The 22,283-nt window shown below is 51.8% G+C and overlaps 3 protein-coding genes across 5 annotated transcripts in view; all 3 read left to right on the top strand.

The window, feature by feature from the left end:
- The window catches only part of MEI1 (meiotic double-stranded break formation protein 1), a 38,531-nt gene extending 31,637 nt beyond the window's left edge, over positions 1 to 6,894 (top strand). Inside the window, exons 24-31 of the mRNA XM_039725240.1 lie at positions 427 to 508; positions 968 to 1,173; positions 1,890 to 1,971; positions 3,980 to 4,086; positions 4,907 to 5,038; positions 5,207 to 5,316; positions 6,583 to 6,765; positions 6,864 to 6,894. Coding sequence (XP_039581174.1) covers positions 427 to 508; positions 968 to 1,173; positions 1,890 to 1,971; positions 3,980 to 4,086; positions 4,907 to 5,038; positions 5,207 to 5,316; positions 6,583 to 6,628 — 765 coding nt within the window. The 3' untranslated portion in view covers positions 6,629 to 6,765; positions 6,864 to 6,894. The remainder of the gene's footprint in view (positions 1 to 426; positions 509 to 967; positions 1,174 to 1,889; positions 1,972 to 3,979; positions 4,087 to 4,906; positions 5,039 to 5,206; positions 5,317 to 6,582; positions 6,766 to 6,863) is intronic.
- A 268-nt stretch (positions 6,895 to 7,162) lies between these two features.
- CCDC134 (coiled-coil domain containing 134) lies at positions 7,163 to 14,924 on the top strand. Of its 3 annotated transcripts, XM_039725238.1 has the most exons (8): positions 7,198 to 7,253; positions 7,717 to 7,878; positions 11,247 to 11,364; positions 12,166 to 12,287; positions 12,494 to 12,578; positions 12,811 to 12,992; positions 13,218 to 13,289; positions 13,640 to 14,924. In XM_039725238.1, exons 3-8 carry the CDS (start codon positions 11,262 to 11,264, stop codon positions 13,763 to 13,765), a joined length of 690 nt encoding a protein of 229 aa, XP_039581172.1. In that variant the 5' UTR covers positions 7,198 to 7,253; positions 7,717 to 7,878; positions 11,247 to 11,261; the 3' UTR covers positions 13,766 to 14,924. The 3 variants fall into 3 exon arrangements, with proteins under 3 accessions (XP_039581170.1, XP_039581172.1, XP_039581171.1); XM_039725236.1 differs by lacking the exon at positions 7,717 to 7,878 and having other exon boundaries at positions 7,163 to 7,253; XM_039725237.1 differs by lacking the exons at positions 7,198 to 7,253; positions 7,717 to 7,878 and adding an exon at positions 8,709 to 10,211.
- Positions 14,925 to 15,218: 294 nt separating this feature from the next.
- The window catches only part of SREBF2 (sterol regulatory element binding transcription factor 2), a 24,788-nt gene continuing 17,723 nt past the window's right edge, over positions 15,219 to 22,283 (top strand). Inside the window, exons 1-4 of the mRNA XM_039725338.1 lie at positions 15,219 to 15,300; positions 19,460 to 19,840; positions 20,742 to 20,923; positions 22,069 to 22,209. Coding sequence (XP_039581272.1) covers positions 15,219 to 15,300; positions 19,460 to 19,840; positions 20,742 to 20,923; positions 22,069 to 22,209 — 786 coding nt within the window. The remainder of the gene's footprint in view (positions 15,301 to 19,459; positions 19,841 to 20,741; positions 20,924 to 22,068; positions 22,210 to 22,283) is intronic.

The raw sequence follows: 22,283 nt of genomic DNA, 5'->3' as shown, positions 1-22,283 counted from the left end.
CCCATGCAATGGTTCTGTCCCTGGGCTCTTGGCAGGCCCCAGCTCCAGCAGGCAAGGACAGCTTCTGGCCACTGCTGGTTTTTGGCTGCCTGGTTCCTCAGTCTTGCTGCCTGGCTCTGTGGCTAAGTGTTTCTGCCACTTCATGTGCTTGGCAGGCTGACAGCCACATGCCAGAGGTCCTGCAGGGAATAATGAGAACTAGACAGACAAGGTAGGCTGTAGTTTGGAAGCTGTGCAGTTCAGGCTAATGGCAAGTGAAACATGAGGGTCCAATGATGTAACTCTCCTGTGTCAGCCTCCTGAAACCCTGTTGCTGTTCCCTTGGTTTTCAGTGGTCATCATAGGGTACTGTCTAAGAACTGGAAGTACATAATGGAGATTTCTATCTGTTCCAAACCATTTCTCTTCTATTTAATTCTCTTTTAGGTTCATCAGACACTCTCTGTAGACCTTACAGAAGTCCTAAATGCAGTCATCTTCAGGAATAAGAAGCCAATCCTGCTGTTAGGTATTTTGCATCTCTTGGAGGGATTTGTCTGGAAGCAGTCCCTAGTGCCATGATACAAGCAGCAAGGGAGAATTGGTGACTATGGAATGGAATGGTGGGGTGCTGGAGGGAATCTGGAAACTTTGGTCCATATGACTTTGTAAATGTGTAACTGGTGGTGAGAAAGGGCAAAAGGGAAGTTCTGAAGTTCTTCTGTGTTTGGACAGATCTTCCTTGGAGGTTGGTAGTGACATCTGGAACTGAGTGTGAACTGTGTTAGTGTCTCAGAGAAGGTGATGAACAAAGAAACTCACGTTGCCATTCCTGTTTACAGCTGTCAGCAGCTGCCAGACAACTCTGGTGGGCTATTAAGCTCGCATGTTCTCTCGTCACCCTCCCCATGCTATTGCACAGGCACCAACATAGAGGGTAGAGCAGAGAAAAACACTGACACACACTAATAAGCATCTCCCTGTCTAGTGAGCATCATGCAGTTCCTGAGAGCTGTCCTGCGACAGAACTTCTCCTCCTCCCTGCTGGTGATTGTTGGCCAAAACACAGCCCCAGGTGCCATTCAGCCACAGCCATCATCACTGCAGGACAGTGCCCTGCACCCCCTTGCCATGCAGCAGGTCTTCTCACTTGTTGTCAGTCTGCAGAACCTTCTGGTGCATGTCCAGTTGCAGGTATATAAAATATGACTTTTGGAACATCAGTAGTGTTGGGCTTCAAGCAGGAGCATTAACCTGAGGAGAAACCACCCTGCTGCAGAATCAAAGGGGCTGCCTGCTTGTTTTTTCTTCTGCCTGCATTTTCCACTCCTTACAGACGTGTGATGAGGAGGAGGGAAAATGCTCTTGCTGCAGCACAGTGCAGTGAGAAGGAGGTAAATCAAGCTGTGCGCTGCTCCCTGCTGCTCAACTGGGTAGCTGAAATTCTCTGTACTAATGACGATTTCTGTCTTCCCATCTCTTTCTCTGCAGGGATGCCACATCCATAGGGACAGATGTGGGAAATGTATAACAAATCCCAATCCATCCCACATGCCCCTGACAAGGTGCTTTTGGGAGTAGTGAGTGCATCAGCTTACAATTAACTTGCTGAAGTGATGCTGGCCTCCAGGGGTGGTACATCAGTTTACATTTAACTCTTAAGCTGTGATGGGCTCCTATCTTCATTCTTTGGAGGCTGTTACTTATTATTTTTAGTCTCAAAATAAGTAGTCATACCTCTGTCTGGCTCCTTGATGTGACAGATAATTTGCAGCACATTGCATTCCTTGAAGGAGATGAAAGGTGTTATTTTCCTGTGCTGCATACTCTTCTGATCCTAGCACTTTATGAATTTTCCTCTTGTAATAGCTGTTGACTGGGGTTTTTTTTTCTTTCTCTTGGTATTCCAGAAAGACTTCTTGCTCTCTCAGGCAGTGGTTGCCTGCCTAGAAACCTTAGTGGAATACCTGTATGTGAAGAACCAGGATGTTGGTAAAGTCTTCATGTTCTTTCTTTTCCTAGTTCCCCTCCTGCAGTGATTTTGAGGTCTTTGTTATTTATCTAGTAGCACTCTGGAGAAAATTTAATAATCAGTTTATGCCAAACAAGAAAAATTATTTGTGTGCCTAAAGTTAATATTGTGCTTTGTGGGATGAGATCACAGTGCCTGGCTCCCCTGCAGGCATGAACCTTCACTTTGGCTCTGGACACCAAGATGCTTTCCAGAAGGCAAAAAGTAGTTTTCCAGCCCTGTAAGAGGGAAAGGTTTGGGAATAGAAGGTGTATAGGAATAGTCTTTGACCTTCAGGCCAATGGTATCAAACCTTTAGACCATAAGCACAAGGGAGGGAGGATCTGAACGTGATGTGTCTTACAAAAGGACAGTTGGTCATAGATTGGCCCTGAAGGAAGGGAAGGGAGAACAGGATATTAGGCAGACTTAGGCAATGGAAGATGGAAATTCTGGATTTCCAGGGGTGAATTCCAACCTTGGTTTCCAGAGTGCATGTCAGACCTAATGTATACCATGCTTTCAGTATAACATAATATGACTGCATTGTACATTTGTGCAATGTGCATTGCTGGGGGGGAAGAATAGACCCTTCTGCTTTTTGTCAGCCTCCTGCCACAAAGTCCAGGTGCTGGCTCCGTTCTCAATCCAGAAAATTCTCCATACCCTGACCTGTTCACTTCAGTTGCTTAAATACTAATAGAGAAGGGAATAGAGTGAATGAACCAGGCAAAAGGGACACTGGTGGGAGAGAGGAAGTGGTTGGATAACGATGTAATACTGCAGATGAATGACAGCCAGTAGCTGAAAGGAGGCTATTAAAAGGCTGAATTTAAAGAAAAAAAGTTATGGGGAGGCTCTGCGGATTCGGGATTGAACTAATTAAATGCTGCTGCAGCAACAACTGAACCTGTCACTTTGGCTGCTGTGGTGCTGAAGTTCATAACATCAATAACAAGAGTCTCCTTATTCCAAGCAGAATGAGGGTCATAGCTTTATTTGGCTGAAAGATGCAAGAGCACTGGAAAGAGTCTGTTCTGGACTCTGCCCTAGGAGTTGACTCACTTGAGGCTTTCTAAAACCCTCTTTTGGTCCAGAGATATTTCCAAATGTGCAGAGCAGGCTCATGCACAGTGCTGGTACTTTCTCATTTTCCCCAGATGAAAGATATCCCCAAAATATTTGACATTATTTTTCAGTGTTGTTTTCCTATAGAAAAGATTCTTGTAGTGGCAATAGGGAGGTTATGTGACTGCCAGTAGAAAAGAGACCTTTTCAACACTCTGGTGAGTTGCTATAGAATAACAAGTTATATCAGCTGATCTATTTGTCCATCCCATGCTCCTGACGTGGTAATAAGGTAATATTTTTATTTCAGCATTCAGTGAAAGACTTCATGCCAGTGTAGTCTTCTGGCCTTACCTAATACATGTTATGTTATCGTGTTTGTTCTTTAGTAAGAACATTTTCTCTACTGACTGCACTGCTACCGTCAGCCTGGCTGGTCCCCATAGTCCACTGTCTAATGCAGATCCAGCCTCAGTTTGTTCAGCTTCTGTTATAGGGCTTTCTTCATTACCCAGAGGGTATTCTGCAGCTAAATAAAAACTGAGGTCAGGAGAGGTGTCCTCATATTGAAACTGGAGGGTATTATTTTTAAAACCCCAGGCTAAAGATATTCTCTCACTGTTTTATGACATATACCCCAGGAGAAGGTTTCTCTTCCTGTACCAGCACAAAGATGGACAATATGTATTTTCTGCTTTGAAAAGCTATTAAGCTTTTGTTCTCTTGACTGAACTCTTGCCCAGAGAGTGACAGATTAAAAAAGCAAGTAAGAACAGTGAAAAATATCCCTTTAGTGTTTCACAGCATGGGGTCTAGGAGAGAAAACTTGGGATCAGTATTAAAGACTGTCCTTAGCTGGGTTCAGCCTGACACTTTGGCAATTTTACAGCTGTCTTTGATTGGCTTCTCCTTCTCTCCCAGCTCTGCACGTTGCTTCGCAGCCATGGCACCAATTCCTGCTCTTCACACTGCTCAGTGGGGGCCAGAAGTCCTTTCTGCAGCCAGAAGTTCTCAGGCTGATGACTTTGGTGAGCAGCAGAAGGGTGGGCTGTTCCCCATCTTTCCCACTATGTTGGCACCATGCACGTGGGCTGGTTGTTGGTAGTTAACTTGCTGTGTAACACAGTCTCTGATACTGCTGTGGTTTTGCCTGGAACTGTATTCCTGCCCTGTATCAATAATGATACTTTCAAGTGAACTTCCACACCCTACAGAAACTGGCTGTTGTTAGTGAGCACCTCCCGTTCTTGTGGTGCTGGTAACATTTATTTATATCATCTAGGATCCCTGGGGAGGAGAAGGGAAACTTGCAGAGAACCTGCAACTGCTGTTACCAGTCAGGGAGCAAGCTGGCTGCTTGGCATCACAGCTTGTCTCCTGTCCTGACCTTACAAACCTGTCTTCTCTGGCCAGGGAGTTAGTGCAGTATTCTACCCTGCTGTATGTGGGGTCTGTGGGCCAGAGGGGGAATGTGATCCTACCCAGCAGAAATACTGAAGATACAGCCCTCATGGCAGTGAATGACAGGAAGGGGTTATTTAAAAGTGAACCTACCCCCTCCAAATATAAGATGGGTCTGTGAGTATTTGCTGTTCTTATTTCAGTTTTAAAAGGTTACCTAATTTATTTTAGTTCCTTCCCAGCTTAAACCCAAATAAATCTGGCTATAAATCAGAGCACCATCAGCATAGATATTTGCACTGGTTCCATTAGAAGTGGTATAAAAATCAGGTCTGTGGTTAAGGTGCTGCAGTAATAGTGCACAGAAGAGGTATTTGCAAGTGATGAGTCACTGTTGCACTCTCTGGGTCTTCCACTATTTAATGTCTCTTTTTTCTTTTGTTCAAGTTTGTGAGATATCAGAGTAGCAATATTATTTCTCAAAAAGAAATTAGCCAGATTATTCAGGAGGCAGCAGAAGCCAACATAGCAGAGCTGCCTGTGGCCACGTCTCATGCTCTTCACCTCTTCCTTTCTCAGGTAAGAGAGCAGTGACTGCTTAGGAAAATGGGAAGGGAATCCCTGGGTGTTTGCTTTGGCCTTTGAAGATGTCATTGGTCTGTGTGGAAATGAGGGAGGGAGTATGAAAGAACAAGCCCAACAGTTTTATGTTGTTGTGAAAATCATTCTTTTTTTCTGACCTCTCAGATTCAGAATAGTCATTACCAGATGGAGCCAGAACAGTCAGGGATCATTCAGACCTTGCTGGATCAGCTCTTGGGACAGAAGACCCTGTGTGTAAAGCATCAGGACATGGTGTATCCTTTGATAGCTAATGTGTGTGACAGGTGTAACAGAGGTAGAAGGGATACTTAATTTGCTGCTCCTTCTCCTGTTCCAAACAAAATTGAAAAACTCTGAGTGGTTTCTACACTTGGCTAACTGTGGGATGAAAGACTTAATCATGTCCTAATCTGAGAAGACATTTTGGAAATGAGGAGACAATTGGGATTGAAGAAGGCTCTGTGTGCTGGGCTTGCATTAATCTATAAAGCAGAGGTGGTCTGTTGAAAGCGGGGCAGGCTTGGGAGTCTCTGGCTTCAAAGCAGTAACAATCCCTGTATTGATTTCCCTGGAGGATGAGCAATGAGTTAATCTCTGTTTGCATGCCATCTAGTGCCAGTATGCCCGTGAAATAGTGGAAACCCAAATGTGACTCAGGCACTTTCAAAATACAGAGAGCATTTGGGAATCACTGAGTGGAATTACCAGATTTTGTTCTGTTTGGGCCTAGTCTGCCACTGTGAACTAAATCCTCTTCTCTGGCAATGGAGGCAAAGGCCACTCCCAGATGCCTTGTGGAGAAAGAGGGAACCTGATGCAGTATTTGTTTTTTTTCTCAAACTTTTTTGCCTTCCTGTTTTCATCATGCTGCATTGCCTCAGACGTGCAGCAGTGATGGAAATGGCCATGGCAGTGATTTCCTGTGGGTGTGGGGACTTCCTTCACTGCGAGGCACTGTCATCAGCCATGTGTAGGGTACGTGGTGGGTGAGGTGTTTGTCCTGTCAGGAGTAGCTTGTCCTCATGCTTACCCCCAGTGTGATGCTACTGCTCTGTTGTGGAACAATCAGAGGGCAGGCTGTCCTGGTGGAGGCCATTGAACCCCATTAAGTCTCTCTGCACTCCACTTTGCTTCTCTGTACAGGGATGAAGGAATTTGGATGGGAGGTTTTGTTACATTGCTGAAGTTACTTTTCATTTCTGACTTATTTCATGTATTAAGTAACCTTCTAATTTTGGTGGTTAGGGAAGATCTTAGATGCACTTGAAGTGCAGCAGTGGGGCTATGTGAACAAGATAGTCATGGACATGGAAGACAAAATCCTCTGGTCAAAATGGAGCTTTGACTTTTCTTCAGGTTTACCTGCACTGGTGTTTCTCGTGTATGTTGGGGGTGAGGTTCCATGGCTTGGGGAGGGTTGGTTTAGTAATGAAAACCTCCTGTCAGTGATATGTCAAATGTGGGAATTCCCATAGCATGCGTGCCTTTCCTTTGGTTTCCACTCATGCTGTCAATGACAGATGTCTGGGAAGCGTGGCAGTGTCCCTCTCACACATTGGAGATTGAAATGAGAAGATACAGTGCAAAGAGCAGAGGAAAAAGGCAAAAATGTAGCAGGAGACCCCAACCTGCCATTCGTTCCCAGTGAGTAGCAGGGAGAAGATGGACGAAGGAAGTTACTTGTTGCTCATTTTGAGAAAAAGGTTTGTTGAAATTAAAAGGTTCTGTTACTGAAACGACTCAGTTTTCCCTTCTGTGCGGGATAAGGCTTGGTTGATGCCCTTCATCTATCAAAACACAGACCTGCCTGGGAAACGATGTCGTACAGGGATGCCGTGGAAGATGTGTTCTGCTCACTCGCCTTGGCTGATCGGCCTGCGGGATGCTCCCTCCGCTCTGCGCGGAAAGGGGCGGTGGGGCTCAGCCAGGATCCCGGGAGGAGCAGACACGCTACGTGTCCCATAGGGATGAGGAGGCTTCTTCCAGGTCACGAGTGACCCCTTCGACTACAGCCCCCGCTGTCCTGTTGCCTGCAGACCCCGGCAGTGCCCGCCGGTGCGGTGCCGGGGCGGGGCGGGGGCTCAGGAAGTGACACGGCGGGGCGGAGCGGCGGCGGCAGCGGCGGCAGCGGCAGCATGGCAGCGCGGCGGGCGTGAGCGCCGGCCCCGGCACCGGCAGCGGCACCCGGCAGGTGGGGACCGGCCCGGGAGCCATCCCCGCCCCGCGAGTTCCAGCGGGGCCGGGGGGGAGCGGCAGGAGGGAGTGGCGGGAGCAGCCCTGGGGCCGCTCCGGGGACACCGGGGGATGGGGCGGAGGTGGCCGGTGCTCCCCGAGCGACACCCGGGAGGGGCAGCCGGGGTGGCCGATGAGCGGGGCGGGCAGTGCGGCCCCGGGACACCTTCCCGGAGCCTGGGTGGAAGAGCTGTGCCCGACGGGCTCTGCCTGCCGTCGCCGCCCGCTCGCCCCGCGCTGGGGCCGCGGCAGGAGCGGGGCGCCGCGGCTGCGGGCAGCTGCCGTGCCCCGAGGGTTCGCGTCCCCCTGTGCCGCCCGCTGCGTCCGCTGGACACGGCTCCGGTGGGCTTCCCGCAGCGCGGCCGGGGTAGGCTCGGCTGGTCCCCTTCCCACCGTCCCCGTGTGACTGCCTTTTCTTTCAGCGGAGCTGGCGGGAGAATCCTCCTCTGCTGTGCCGGCGGCCGCCCGAGCTCCGCAGGGTGCTGCTTGAACCCCTCCGGCACGACGGAGACGCGAGGGTGGGCTGGAACGGAGCCGTTCCTGCTGGAAATCACAGCAGGAAATCGGGGCTGCCAAACCGTGTGGTATGCGAGCTTCTGGGCTTGGTGGTTGGGAGACTTTGGAGACGAGCAGGTGTAAATGGCCAGTCCTGTTTCCTCTGAAGCAGCTGGTCCTGTAAGCCCCATATAGATATGTCCTCCTAGAGGAGTCTGAGCAGAGGTGTTTCACTTCTGAAGCTTTTGGTTCACCTGTAACAAAAGATTAATCTTCATCTAGTTGTTGGAGGAGCACCTCTGGAATGGGTTCGTGGGGCAGGGAGTTTTCATTCCTTGTTTTGCCACAGCATGCTCCTGGTGAAGGATGGTGCTTTTCCCCCTACATTTCAGTGCCTGCAGAGCGGTAGTGGGGGGGTAATGCAAAAGTTTCTCCTGGGAACCAAAGCGTTGCAGCGTGGCTCTGCCTTGCAAGCTCATTAAGTGAATAAATCTCAGGGATGCTTGGTTCAGATGGAGCTCCTGCAGGAAAATTTATAAAGTAATTGAAAACATTTTAATGGGAAGTACTAACCATCTATTACATGGCATCTGTTGTCATGTCTTTGGCAAAACACATCTAAATTAAGAGGTTGGTAGACAGTGAGACAGACTGGTGGGCTTGCTGCTGAAACAGCCAGGTGGCCAGGGCTGCAAGGCAATGTTGGTGGAAACTCCTTTCCATCTGTAGCATCAGGCCAGGCCCTGGCTCCCTGGACTGCTCTGGGAGCACCAGGCAGAGCTGTCTCTGGCAGAAATCAATTCAGGGAGGAGCAGGGAGGGAAGAGAGGAGCAGCTCTGCAGTGTTTGTGTCTCATCTCATCCCTCAGCAGGTGTGAAGACATGAGAGAGAGTTTGTGGGGAAAGCATGGAGGAACATCTGCAAGGAGCTTTGGCATCTCTGCTGTTACATAGTGTGGCCTGGAGAGGAATTAATGTCCTCTGCTGTTAGAATGGGGTGAAGTTGCCAGGGCAGAGAAAGGAAATAAATCTGAGGTGGTCCCACATGGCATCAGCGGCCCCAAGTTCCCTGTGGGTGAGAGAAACAAGCTGGGCCCTGCTTCATTTTCACCAGCTTTTCAGCCCTGATGGACAATGGCAAATAAACAGCTCTGATGTGAGAATGAGTGCCAGCAGATCAGATCAAAAGGTGATGGGCTTCCAGTGTGGTGTGGTTCTCCAGCCCTCTACTTCTGACCTTGTCCCAGGGAACAGTCTTTAGGGCTGGTGTCAGAGGATCTGAATACATTTGCATTGCAAACACTGGCCATCCCTACCCCAGCATCTGCTGCTGTCTCTGAAGAAGCCCATCACTGTTGTGGGACTCGGAAGCAGCCAGGCAGGCTGTGCTGCAGCAGCTGCCTGGCCTGCAGCTGCTCCGGCTGAGAGCTGTGCTTTGCTCTGCTGCTGCCTGGAACGGGGCTTTTTGCAGCTCAGCTCCCCCTTGTTGCACCTGTGGAACATCCTCTGGCCACCCAGCTCCAGTGTTGGAAATGGGGGATACTGCAGCCCTGTCCTAACCAGGCATGCTGGACTGCCACAGGCAGCATGGCAGACCTGTTGTGGGCAGGGTTTCTGCTCTTTGCCTTCCAGCCTAGTCTGGAGGCCACTGGCTACCTCCAGTTTCTCTTTCCAGTTCTCCATGAGCATGGCAAATAGCCAGCCTAATCCTCATGTCTGATCCGAGGGGCCAACAGGAGCCTGGTCCCAGGGCAGTCACTCTTTGTGCTTTTGCATTGCTGCACTTCCTCCTCCCTGAGATCTTGGGAGGTATTGAGCAGCTGTGGGGCTCTGCAGAGGGGAGACCTGCACCACCTCACTGAGCCAGGCCCTGGGTCCTTGGGTCATGGTTTTTGGCAGGGTGAAGCTGTCTCTTGGAAGCTGACCAGGCTGGCAGGTCCAACAGAACATCTGTTTGTCTGGGCTGGAGAATTTACTTTACAGCCTTGGCTTGTTGGTGTGCTTTGTGTCATTCAGGATGGCTAGAATATGGCTTAAGCCTCACACCACAGTGGGAAGAGGGGACAGACCCCAAACCTGGCATGGGGATTTGTGCTGCTGCCCTGGCTCCACACTGTCAGAAACATGGGGCGTGTTGCTGAGCCCACTCCAGGGGCAGCCCTGTCTTCAATAATGCTGGTTTTTACTCTGGTCTGTTCCTTACCAGGGGTGTAGCCTTTTACAAAGCACAGCAGCAAAATATTTCAGAGGGTTTCTCATGTTTGTCTGACACTGCTCCCCTGCCTTTGCCAGGGGTGAGAAGATGCTTGGCTTGGTCTCTGCAGGAGGTGCATGGTGGGAGCTGCTGCTGATCCTTGCAGGGCTGGGAGAACTGCTGGTGCTGCCTGCTTTGCCTCTTTCATGGGCTTGGAGTTGAAGAAATTGTATTTGTTTAAAAAAAGAAAAGCAACAAGAAGGGATTTGGTTTTGTTTCAGTGTTGGGGCATTACAGAGACAAGTTTGGCTGGGCAGGCAAACTCAGACTCGAGAGGGCAGTGGGTCACAGGGTGAGGTCAGCTCTGGTGGCCTTACACATCTGCCTTTCCTTCGGGAGCAGGAGGTGGCTCAGGTGATGCCTCTGAAGGAGCTGTTGCTGCTGTAATTGCCAGTGGCCTGTGCTCAGCTCCATGGAAACCTTGTGCCTGAGGACAGTCCAGCCTGAGTTCTGCTGCCTGGGGACTGAGCTATTGCTCTCCTTTTCCAGGTATAGACTGTCCAAGAGGATCCTCATTCTCAAGGACCTTTTCCTCCAGCCGTTGATTTTATCTGAGGGACATTTGTGGTCAGGAGCAGCTCTGCCCAAGAGCATCCCTACAAAGCCTCAGACGCTGCCTGGGAAGGGACTTGTTTGGAGGGAGGGGAAGTTACCACCAGGTCACCCAACTGTTGTTTTTTGGTGTGGGACGTGCAGGTGGCACCCAGCTTGTAGTGAGGGAAAGGGTCCAGGTACCAATACCCAAGTGGTGAGGGGAGCTCGCTGAACTGGTTGCACTGGGACTTGAAGGACAGATGGACTTCAACCCCTCAGTGATCCCTCTCTTCCTTCCAGACCTGCGGTTGTGGCTGTTGGGCTGCTCTGCCTCACAAACCTGGCAAAAACCTAGCTGTTATTTTTGGAAGAAGGGGTAGGACTTAAATTTTCTGCTGGGTCAGATGCCTGGGGCTGGCAGTGCAGGCAGGTAGAGAGAAGAGGGACACCAGGCCTTCACTTGCAGGAGAGAGCAGGCTGGCTGCAGCATCACCATGTGGCTCTGCTCTGGCCACTGTATCCCTCAGACCCCTCATGGGGACAAGGGGGAGATGGGCAAGGCCCCTGGTGCCAAGGGCAGGGTGCCATCGGTCCCACGTGGCTTGTGTGACTTCTCCTTTTGGTAAGTCTCCTCACTGATCATTGGTTTTATTGGTCTTTTTTCTTCCAGGCTGCAGTGGCCAACATGGATTTTCTCATCATCTGTCCCTTTCTGCTGGCCTTGCTGCTGTCCCAGGGCAGCTTCACAGACCTGGAGAAACAGAGAGTAGACTCTGGCTTGGAAATCTGTATCCTCTGCAACCTGCCCCTCATAACCACTTATGCTCTAATGGCTGCAGAGGCTGGAGGGAGCACATGCCCAGGGAAGGGGTCAGAGACCATGGAGAGGGGCACAAGGAAGTGGAAAAGAGAGGATCCAGAAGCACTGGGAAGTTGCTGCTTTGTCTTTCTGTAGATGGTTTTAGCCAAGCTCCTGGGTTTGCTAACCAAGTGCCTGGCTTGGTGCAGGAGCAGAAATGGCAGTGATGCCTGCTGTTCTTTCTGTTTCATTGTGCTGGGCACTGAGCACATTTCCCAGTCTGCTCTTGGAAGTGGCATGGCCAGCCAGAAGGCAGAGTATGCCTGCACATCTCAGTGCTTTGGGGTCACCAGCTGGGATGGTGGAAGAGGACTCCTGGGCGTGTGGCACTTGGTCTGCTCTGTGCCACAGGCACTTTTTGCCCATGAAGAGATGATGGGCTAATGCAAGCCCTTCTTAGCACACAGCAGCATCCCTTGGTGAAGAGGCAAAGTACAAAAACATGAGTATGGGGAGACCCATGGGGAGGGTGGCAGTTTGTGTTCCTCCAGCCCATCAGTCAGAGCGTGGGCTGACAAGCAGAGAGCTCCCCACAAGCTCTCAGCATTGTTAAGGGCCCTGCTGGGGTGTTTGGGCAAAGGGTTCACTGGAAATCTCTGTTCCATCCTGGCACAGGTGCTGCCCCTCAGACACCTCGTGGGGGGCCTGGGATGGTGCCAGGGACCCGGTGGAGGGGGGAGAGCAGCACTGTGGTGGGAGAGTGTTGACAGTGCCCTTGACTGTGGTGCAGATAAGAAGCTGTTTGAGGTGAAGCGCAAGGACCAGATGAATGCTCTGAAGAACTTGATTGAGCTCAATGACGTCAATCAGCAGTACAAAATCATTGACATCATGCTCAAGGGACTCTTCAAAGTAAGCCACAGTGCAGGCTGCTCTCTGAGCCCACACGGGTGGGCAGAAATGGGAAGGGTTGGGGGCTTCTCTGGAGTGTGTGGCAGGTGAGCCTTAGGACCTGAAGGGAGGATGCCATGGGGTTTCAAAGTGGGGCAGCTGTGGCAGCACCTCCAGGGTGCTGGGCAGGGCTGGCAGGACAAAGCAGTAACCAAGGACTCTGGCAGGTGTTGGAGGACTCCCGTGCTGTGCTCATCGCTGCTGATGTGCCTCCTGATGGGCCCTTCCCTCAGGATGAGAAGATAAAGGATGGTAGGTCCTCTCTGCTTTTTACCCGCCTCCTTTTTCTGGTGCTCTGGTGCACCACAGACACTCTTCCTGGGATCAGTGCTGGGGTAGGTACAAAACCCATGTATCCAGACCAGACCTGGGCTGCTCCCTGACTGTTGGGGACGCTGTTGCTGCCTCTCTGACCAGTTCATTCTGGGGAGCCTGTTGGTTTGCCCTCAGCCTGCGCTGATGGAGCTGGTGGCTGTCCCCACAGCGTACTCCCACGTGGTGGAGAACACTGCCTTCTTCGGGGACGTCGTGCTGCGCTTCCCCAAGATTGTGCACCACTACTTCGACCGCAACTCCAACTGGAACAGCCTCATCCGCTGGGGCATCGGCTTCTGCAACCTGACGGGTGTGTTCGAGCAGGGACCCCACTCCCAGGTCCTGCGGCTGGTACGGCTCCTCGTCCCTCTGCTGCTGGGCTGGGGGAGCTGAGGGTTTGGGGGAGAAGGAAGGCAGGGCCTCCCCGTGTCTGGGGGCTGTCCTTGAGCTGAGGGATGGGGAAAGAGCACAAAGCATAGATGGGACTGGTGGGAGAGTAGGTGACCCCGGTCACACAGCTGGGGGATGGGAGTGGGAGGCACCACTCCCCAGTGAGGTCTCCCCTTTGCTCTGCAGATGGCTCAGGAGCTGGGAATCAGTGAGAAATCGCCTGATTACCGCAATCCCTTTAAAACGGACCAGTCTGAGGTAAGATGGCAATGCTGCCAGCTTGTCTCATGGGCTTCCCCATCCGTGTCACAGCTCCAGGGGCTGGGGAATGGAATGGGTGGCTTGTGGGAAATGGCCAAAAGCCCCTATCACTGAATAATCATGGCTGAAACACAAACACTGAATTCCCCGTCTGTGCTGTACTTTGGGCACCTGGTGCCCTCTCTTCCCTTCTGTGGCACCTGCCTCGTAGGTGAGACTCTGTTTGCCTCGTGCTGCATCTGTGCTCTGCACTCCCTGTGCGAGGCTTGTACCTTGGCTTTGGTGGGCTTGGAGGGGTTGCGCCTTTGGATGCTCCCCAATGCTGACCCCTTGCTGTCAACCCACAGTTTTTCCCCAGTGCTGACACCTTTCAGAAGGCGCTGCGGGATGAGGAGAAGAGGAGGAAGAAGGAAGAGAAGCGGAAGGAGATCCGCAAGGGCCCACGCATCTCCCGCTCGCAGTCGGAGCTGTAGCACGCTGGGACTTGTGCCTTGCAGTGGGGGTGACACCACCGGACACAGAGTGGCTTGCTCCCTTTTTGGCAGCTTTGGGCCGGTGCCTGGCCATTCCCTTTCCATTTGTGCTGTGGGTTTTGTTTTGTTGCCTTTCGTTTTTGTTCAGTGGAGGTTGCTGGTGGGCTGGCCCAAAGGGCTAAAGTGGGATACCCCTTCCACAGAGGTGAAGCACAGACAGGACAGCACTGGGGCCATCCCCTGGTCAGGGTGTTGCTGCCTGTGGGGAAGCAGGGTGTGGGGGACAGGCCTCTGGTGGAGCCCAGGGATCCCTCCTCACTGCAGCACACCCCACGCTGAAGGTGCCTCCTCCAGCCCGGGTGGGCTGGGGAGTGTGTCACGCCAAACAGCCTCATGAGCAATGCTGCTTCTCTCGGGTTTGCTTTTCCTTTAGCTCAACGGGTGATCTCATTGGCACCCCCACTGGGTTCTACCTGGTCTCTGCACAGCTGCTACCTCTGCCAGGTCAGACCTTCCCTTTTCCCAGCGGCTGTTTCACCGAGCAGCGTGCGTTTCACTGTCCAGGCGTAGCTGAACATGCCGATGGCAGCTGTTCCTGGCCGATGGCATCTCGTGGCCACGTCAGGTCATTCCCGCAGAGGCAAATGCCCGGTGACTTTTTGGACAGGAGGAATTTTGGTACTCAGCCTCTTTGCAGGCCGTGGGTGCCTGTAGTGCAAGTGATGCTGAACATGCTGGGAACCAGCCCTGAGGCGCTGAGAGCCTGTCCCGCTGCCCACGCCCCATCCCTTCTCTTTGGGGCTCATCCTCTAAATGAGTCCCCGGAGCCCCTTGTCAGGGGACAGCCACGTGGCGACAGCAGGAGCCAACCTGAGGGGCTGCGACCCTCCGCGGGGCGTCTGGGCTGCCGTGGGGACAGAGGCGAGGGGCTGGCCCAGGACACAGCCACCTGTGGCTCCTCCCTGTGCCGGTGGCCTCGCAGCAGAGCAGGCTCTTCCCCAGGGAGCCGGTTCTCTGCGCGGGGCTGGCAGCACCACAGCCTTTGAGGAAAGGGAAACGCCGCGGGTTTTTAACAGCAGAGCCAAGTCCCTCCAATGAGGGGAGGGGGTGGCAATGGGCGCATTTGGTTTTTCTTGAATAAAATTGACTTTATTATATATATTTTTTTTTTTTTAAGTAGAAGAATCCTGCTGTTGCTCCCATTCCTGGTGGGAGCGGGTGTACGCCAGAGAGCGTCGAGGCTGGCCCCTCAGGAGCTGCGGGTCCGTGGGCGCTGCGGAGGGAAGCACGAGCCCCGTGCTCCATCCGCCGCCGCCCTGCAGCTGCCCTTTCCGCCGCGCATCCCGGCGCATCCCGGGACGCCAGCCCCGCCCCGCCCGCGTTCCCCGGGGGGCCCGCCGGCAGCGGCAGCAGCCTCCGCTTGAGCGCCCGGGGCGGCGGCGGGCCCTGCGCGATGGAGGGCGGCGAGCTGGCCGCCGAGGGCATGGACACCCTGACTGAGCTGGGCGACGAGCTCACCCTGGGTGACATCGACGGTAGGCGCCGCGAGAAGGAGCGGGGGTGGGGTGGAGGCGGCGCGCGTGGGCTCCCCACGCGGGTTGGGGGCAGCGCTCGGGTCTCCCCGCGGCGGCTGGGGCAGGAGGCGTGGGTGGGTGGCCGGTCCTTGGATCGTGCTTGTAAGGTGCTCAGGGAGGGGGCGCTTCCCACGGGAGCGGGCATCCCCGTCCCGGGTGGGCACAGGCCGGGGAGCGGAGCCTGGCGAGCGGCCACGCGTGTCTGCCCTGACAGGGGAGCGCTCCTGAGCGCCTTCCGTGGGGCTGCCGCTCGCCTGGAGCGGAGGCCGTGGCCGCGGGAAGGCGGGGGGGTGCGGGGGTCCGAGCCCAGCCTTCCGCCCGTGGCGGGGCCGGGAGGGGCCGGCGCAGCGCTGCCCGTGTCCCGCTCCCGCCGCGCTCCCGCGGGGCCGGCGGCGCTGCCCGCCTTCCCCGTGTTTCCTCGTGGCCCTTCCGAAGCAGTGCTGAGCCACGGCTGAAGCTGTGCCTCCGCTGGTGCCCGTGGGAGGCCGAGCCTCCAAGCCCTCCTGCATCGGAGCAGCTCTAAGTACTCGAATTTCCCGTTTTCCCTGTCATCCCAAAACTTTACTGCATGGCTGGCACGGCGCAGACCTGTGAGAAAACCCCTGTTTTCCACCGAAGTGCACAAGACGAAGCGCCTGCGTGTGACGCCTGTTTTATGTATATTTTTGGCGACACCAAGCAGCTTCTGAAAACCCCTTTTAAAATGATACTTCTCGGTGTGGTCTGTGCTGTAGGCTGGTGGAGATGAGCTCACTGCTCTGCTGGGCTGTAATCCCAAACAGAGCTCAGTTTTGGGGGTGTCCAAAATATCCTTGTTTAGCAGCTGGGAGAATTTTTAGGTTTCTAATTGATACTGATTTGCCACATAGCTTGGGGCAAAATTTGTACTCCTGTTTTTCTTTTGTTATCAAAGAAGAATGTACCTTATGGCAGTGCAATGGGCCTGGTTATTGCTCATAAAGTTTGATAGTGCACATTGAAGGAGGTGTTTGCTGTTGTTGGAGCACCATGAAATGAGGTCTTAGGTTCCATACGGAAACTGAGACCAATTGATGAACCCAGCAATGGCTCTGAACTGAGGTGTGCCCTGGGAGGTGTGATTCAGAGCCATGAGTAACTCAGGAAAACGAGCTTCACTTTCCTCCCCACCTCCAGGGCTGGATTTTCCCGGGGAAGGCAGGGGGAAGATACGTGACAATCCTGCTTTTTTTGTGCATCAGCATGGATTCATCCCAGGGTTTGAAATTTTGCATGGATTTTCGTTCGGTTTTTAAATCCTCTTGTGGGTGTTCCTCTCCTGTTCAGGCTGAGGGGGCTCCTCACTGCCTGTTGCGTGGATTTTGATTTTTTTTGTGGCAGATGTGCTCTGGGATGTCAGTGCTCGCTGGGTTCACAATTCCAGACAGGGCACAGGAGTGGCCCCAGTGCTGAGCCCAAAGGCTCTGCCTCTTGCCCCGGCACCAGCTGCTCCAGCAGCCGTGGGCATCTTCTGCTGGCAGGGCACTGCTGGGCTCCGGGCTGGAGCCGTGGGAGGTGCAGGCACATCAGGCTTCAGGACAGGGAGGCTGTTTCTGTGGAGGTTGGGTCTCTGCTGCTTTCTGTCTCTGGGAGCACAGCAGCTCCAGGAGCGTGAGGAGGAGCAGCCTCTGTGCTGGAGAGCGGAGCTGCTGCTGGAGCCCAGCCCTTGCCTTTCTGCCAGGTATTCAGGCTGCTGAAAGCGGCAGAAGCCCTTGGTGGGCTGTTTTGGTTTTGTAATACCTTGTTGACATTCTTTAGCCTTGGGTTGGGCTGGGATTTTTTTCTGCAGTAAGGTCACTCTGCTTTTGGGCCTGAGACCTAAATACTTCTCTGGCACAGAGGGTGCAGGTGCTCTGGTGACACCGGGTTTGTCACTGATGGCTCCAGAAGCACCTGAGGTTTCTCACAGTCAGTGTAGATATTCTGATTTCTGGGTAGGTGAAGGTGTCTTAAAAAGCAGAGATTTAGATTTTGGGTGTTGGCTGTTTCTCTTGCTGTTAATTTTTTGTGTGTTTTTTTAGGAAAGCTCTTGAGCCCTTTAAGAGAGGTGGGTTTTAATTAAGACTGCCAGACTTTCTGGCACTCTTACTTCTTAAAAATTAAGCTGTAGACTTTTTGCATTTAGTCAAAGTTAAGTCTCTCATAAAGATGTGATTTAACTTGTGAGAGCAGGAGTGGTTTTTTAAATAATCTGTTAAATCTGCTGCATTGAATGCAACATTCTTTAAAACACAGTGTTTGAAATTTTGTTCTTATGCTGTTCTACTTACTCTTCCAGAGCAAACCTCATCTGGTTTATGTTTATTCCCTACTTGCAGTGGTGCTGTCTGACAGTGAAATAGCAATACTATCAAATGCAGAGTTCAGGAACTAGTCTGAATTATCAGCTTTATCATGGTGAGGGTTATTTGGGATGGTCTTAGCTGAAGTCAGTTGGAAAGTGAAGAGCTGTTTAATATCCATGTAGATGTTGATCTTGAAACAGCCCTCTTTGTTCTGCTAGTGTTTTGTGAAAGCCAGTTAAGGCAGTGTATTAGAAAAACTAAATCTTTCCTTCCTCTAGTGAAGAGTGGAGACAAGGGTTTGGTCCAGCTGGTCCCCGAGGGTGGCTGCTGCCTCGTGCTGGGGGAGCTGTGTGTCCCCACTTAGTGTCAGCTTCTGAGCAGGCCAGGGGGACACCTCTCCCTCCAAAAAACTCCAGTTCTTGAGAGCAGTGGTCATGGCCAGTGCTTAAGTGTGTGTCAGGGTGTGGAGGGATTGCTATCCAAAGGGAACAGTAGTAGTTCACAGAAATATGTTGAAATGTGTGTTGAGGGAGCAAGAGGCTTGGAGGAGGATTCATCCCTTTGCTCTGACAAAGGAGTGTCAGACGAATTAATTGGATAAGGTGTGGGTGGCATTTCAGAGAGCTGAGCAAATTAATAGCCCTCTTATTGCTGGGACATAATCCATGGAAACTTCTTGTCAAAAGTTTACTGCTTCAAACCTACTTCATAAATCACAGCAGTGACATCCTTTGGGGTTTGTGAATGAGAAAGATTTCTGATCTACAGGAAAAAATGTGGCAAAGGGCTCCTTACGCCAGGACCTATTTTTTGCTTCCTAAACCCATATTTATTATTTTGTTATAATCTCTCTTAGGTTTGTGGGTCCCCTCTTTTCCTGTTTCTAGAAAAAAATAAATAGGACTTTCAGAAAACCATGGAAGAGCCAGTGCAGAAGGGGCAAGTCCTGGGGTGGGGAAAAATGTCTGATTCCTCATGCCACTGCCTGCACACAGATCAGGGAAAGCATTCATACGTCTTAAGATATTAAATTGGATTAGATGGAGAGAAGAGGAAGCTCTGCTTATGAGCAATGATCTCTTGGTTGTGAAATGTTCACCTCCAGGGGGGGAAGGCCTTTTGTATTGCAGTAGGAGCTTCTTGGTGTGGGTTCATAAAATCCTGGAGAAGGTGGGATGGTGAAAACCTGTTGTGCGGTGATTGCAGGCATAAAACCAACAGGAAAAGTTATTCTGATGTTTCAAACACATGCATGGACTTATCCTGGTACAGTTTTATAAAGTGATGTTTCCTTTCATGGTTTTTCTCCAATTTTTGTTATGCTGGTAAGTACAAGAGAGATAAGATGAATTCTTATCCTGTCTCTTCCTTTTCCAGATTCTCTGTGGGGCAGTACAGATAGGGGACTTGAAAGCTCCCAAATGTTGGGTAGGAGAATGGTTGGTGCTGGAATTGTGGAGGTGCTTGTTTCTTCCTTCTGCAAGGGTTAGACTGAAGGAGTGATGGAACAAGACTAATATTTTAGATATATATTGGAGATGGCTTTAGGTTCTAGTCTGTGCTTGGGTCTTGTTTTCTGGAAAAAGGTTGTGGGAAGGTATTACTTTTTGCCCTGAACAGCAGCAGCAGTGCTTTGCTGCTGGCCACGTCCTGGTCTCTCTCTGGAGGTGTTGCATTGGTGTGATGTTCTCTGAAGGTTTCGAGGGACCCAGAGCTCCCTTCTGTGCGCACACACCATAATTCCACGATGTAAATGGCAGGCGTCAAAGTATGCAGGTGACGAAGCAACGTTGAACAAATTTCCTTCTGTTTTCCAGAGATGCTGCAGTTTGTCAGTAACCAGGCAGGAGACTTCCCAGACCTGTTTTCGGATCCCTTGTGCAGCACCTTCCAGGGCGGCAGCGGCGGCAGCAGCGGCACCCTGGAGCCGCCGTTGCAGCGGCCCTACAGCCAGGTGCAGCTCCAGACCTTCCCGCCTGCCCCGGCCTCGCCGCAGCTGCCGAGCGCGCCGGTGAAGGCGGCGCAGACGACGCCTCCGGCCCCTCCGCGCTCGGCGCCCGTCCTGCAGCCGCGGCCCTCGGTGCAGCCGCAGCTCCAGCAGCAGGCCGTCATGATCGCGCCGACGTTCAGCTCTGCTCCCCAGACCAGGATTATCCAGCAGCCAGTCATCTACCAGAATGCTGCCACAAGCTTCCAAGGTAGTGCTTGGAGTGCTCAGGGTACCGGTGTGCCCGGTGCACGTGAGATTCCAGGATGGCCGGGCTGTGGATGTGCTTGGTGCACTTGCAGTAAATGGTGTCAGTGTTCAAATTCCAAGTGCATCATCAGCCGTGACAAGCCTGATGGTGCTTTTCTTGTGATGCTGCCTGTGGGGTGTCCCTTCTCCTACCTGCGTGGCTTTGGAGTTGGGGAGCATGAGAAATTGTCAGGAATGAGATCTTTGTGTTTTTGTGCCATCTCTTACCATAATTGTCTTGCTATTCTCCTCTGGCCTGGCCTTCTGCCCTATGGCTCTTGGGAGGCTTGAGAAAAGATGTCTTGAAGCATCATTGTTGGCAACCCTGTCCTCCCACTGGTGGGTACACTGGGCAGATCTAGTCTGTCCCACACAGCAGTCTGGAATGAAGGCACATTTTATCTACCAAACTCTGGAGCTCAGTACTTGTGCTGAGCAGAGACACCTGTAGGAATATTTGGCAATCTTCTTTGTGAATGCTGGATGACTTGATCCTCTTCAGTAGGTTTTGATTTTTTACATGACAGATAGGATCCTAAGGTCCACCAAGACCAGGGGGAGTGGGAAGGTGCAGGTTGGATGTCCTGTGTAATGCCATTGAAACAGTCCTGTGCTATCAGACTAAAGGGTTTTGGCTCTATTTTCTCTTAGGTGCCCCCTGGAAAGCTGCTAGTCTAGGTGCAGTGCCCTCTTGCAGAAGGCACCAAAGCAGCTGGAAGTTTCCCAGCATGTGGGATGTGCTAGATGATTGCTGCCTACTAAGAAGCAGTGGGAAGAAGAGGAGCGATGCTAAGAGCATTTCCAGGCTCCAGGAGGGAGATGTGTGTCTCTTGACCATTTCTGACATCTCTCCTGCTTTTCAGTTCTCCAGCCTCAGGTGCAGAGCCTGGTGACGTCCTCGCAGGTGCAGCCGGTGGCGATCCAGCAGCAGGTGCAGACGGTGCAGGCCCCGCGGGTGCTGACGCAGGCTGCCAACGGCACCATCCAGACCTTAACGCCAGCCACGGTCCAGACTGTTGCTGCTCCACAGGTTCAGCAGGTCCCAGTAAGTAAAAGTGTGGAATGATGGGGGGATCCAGCAGAACAAGAAAGTGCTTTCGTGGGTCTGGTCCCCTGGCTTGCCTGGGGAGAAGTGGTGAAGCTGTAGGGCTGGCGATCGTGGCTGGGATTGCTTCTGCACAAATGTTTCTTAACCCGAGAGGTTTAGAAACCTGAGAGGTTCTAGCCAGCCTCTGTCCCAGAAGCATTTTACTTCAAGCAGGTCATGTGTGAGAGTCCCTGTTGTGAGATGTGATGTGACTTCCAGCCAATGCTCAGCAACTGTTTTCAGTAAAACAGTAACTAAATGCAGTCTGAAATGATTTTTGAACTTGGTACTGCCAAACCCAGTTGGAAACTTTCTTGAACAGGCTTTCTTTGACTTTTGCCTACTTCTTTGCACATCATCACCTCTACCACATGTTATAAGGCCTGGTTGATACCTGGAATGTGTTCTTTTAATTCTTCTGTCTTTTTTTTAATATTTTACTGTTACAATGCCATTTGATTTTTTTTCCACTCTTGTGCATCTTTGCATTAAAGAAAAATGTTTGTCTATGAGGCTCAGTATGACAAAGTTGCTATGGTTCAGTTGTACTATGCCATCTCTGGTGTTCTCAGACAGTCAACAAGGTATTTGAAAGAAATAAGAGTAAAATAACTTAGAATGGATTTTGATCTGCTTGATGTTAAAGGTACAGATCCTTTCAGTGAAATTGCAGGGAGAAGCTACTACGGGTGTTTGCCAAGGCAGACTGTCCTAGCTGTGTTAGACTGAATACTCAGACAGCTAATGTAGAGAGCTAATTATAGGTGTAAGTGGAGAGGGGAAAGCAGCTTTTCCATCAGCTCTTTTGTGTTTTTATATACTTGTTTACTTCTGGTGACTGGTTTAAAAGCCACTGTCCAGTGGTTCCTCTGCCCACTCTATCCAGTGCTGTTCACACTGTCTCCTGCTCAGTTTGCATTGGGGCTGATGGAAAGCATCCAGGTGACGCAGGGTACGAGTCAAAGAAATACTCACCTTGTTCTTTTGCCAACCACTGAGTTGTAAAGCTATTACAACTCTGTCAGTGCTTACCTCTGGCTACTGAGATCAGCAGGGAACTACGTGCCTGCACTCCTCTTCACCTGTAACTCTTTTCAACCTAGGTTCTCGTCCAGCCTCAGATCATAAAAACGGATTCCCTGGTCTTGACAACCCTGAAGACAGACGGCAATCCTGTTATGGCTGCAGTACAGAACCCAGCACTGACAGCACTCACTGCTCCCATTCAGACCACAGCTCTGCAGGTACCCTGTGGCTGTCCTTCCATCCCTCTCCTCACTGAAGTCCTTTCCTGTTAACACAAGGAAGAGATCTGTGC

The sequence above is a fragment of the Passer montanus genome, unplaced genomic scaffold, assembly GCF_014805655.1.
Source record: "Passer montanus isolate IOZ18808 unplaced genomic scaffold, ASM1480565v1 scaffold55, whole genome shotgun sequence".
NCBI classification, from domain to species: Eukaryota; Metazoa; Chordata; class Aves; order Passeriformes; family Passeridae; genus Passer; species Passer montanus.
Note: the sequence above shows the minus strand (reverse complement) of the source record. Positions and strands in the feature narration are given on the sequence as shown.

What these genes read in the sequence shown, in the direction of transcription:
- CCDC134 (XM_039725236.1), top strand. Translation starts at nt 11,262, where the DNA reads ATGGATTTTCTCATCATCTGTCCCTTTCTGCTGGCCTTGCTGCTGTCC. An exon ending in TGCTCAAGGGACTCTTCAAA is followed by an intron (nt 12,288 to 12,493) that starts GTAAGCCACAGT and finishes GGACTCTGGCAG; the next exon opens with GTGTTGGAGGACTCCCGTGC. An exon ending in GGATGAGAAGATAAAGGATG is followed by an intron (nt 12,579 to 12,810) that starts GTAGGTCCTCTC and finishes CTGTCCCCACAG; the next exon opens with CGTACTCCCACGTGGTGGAG.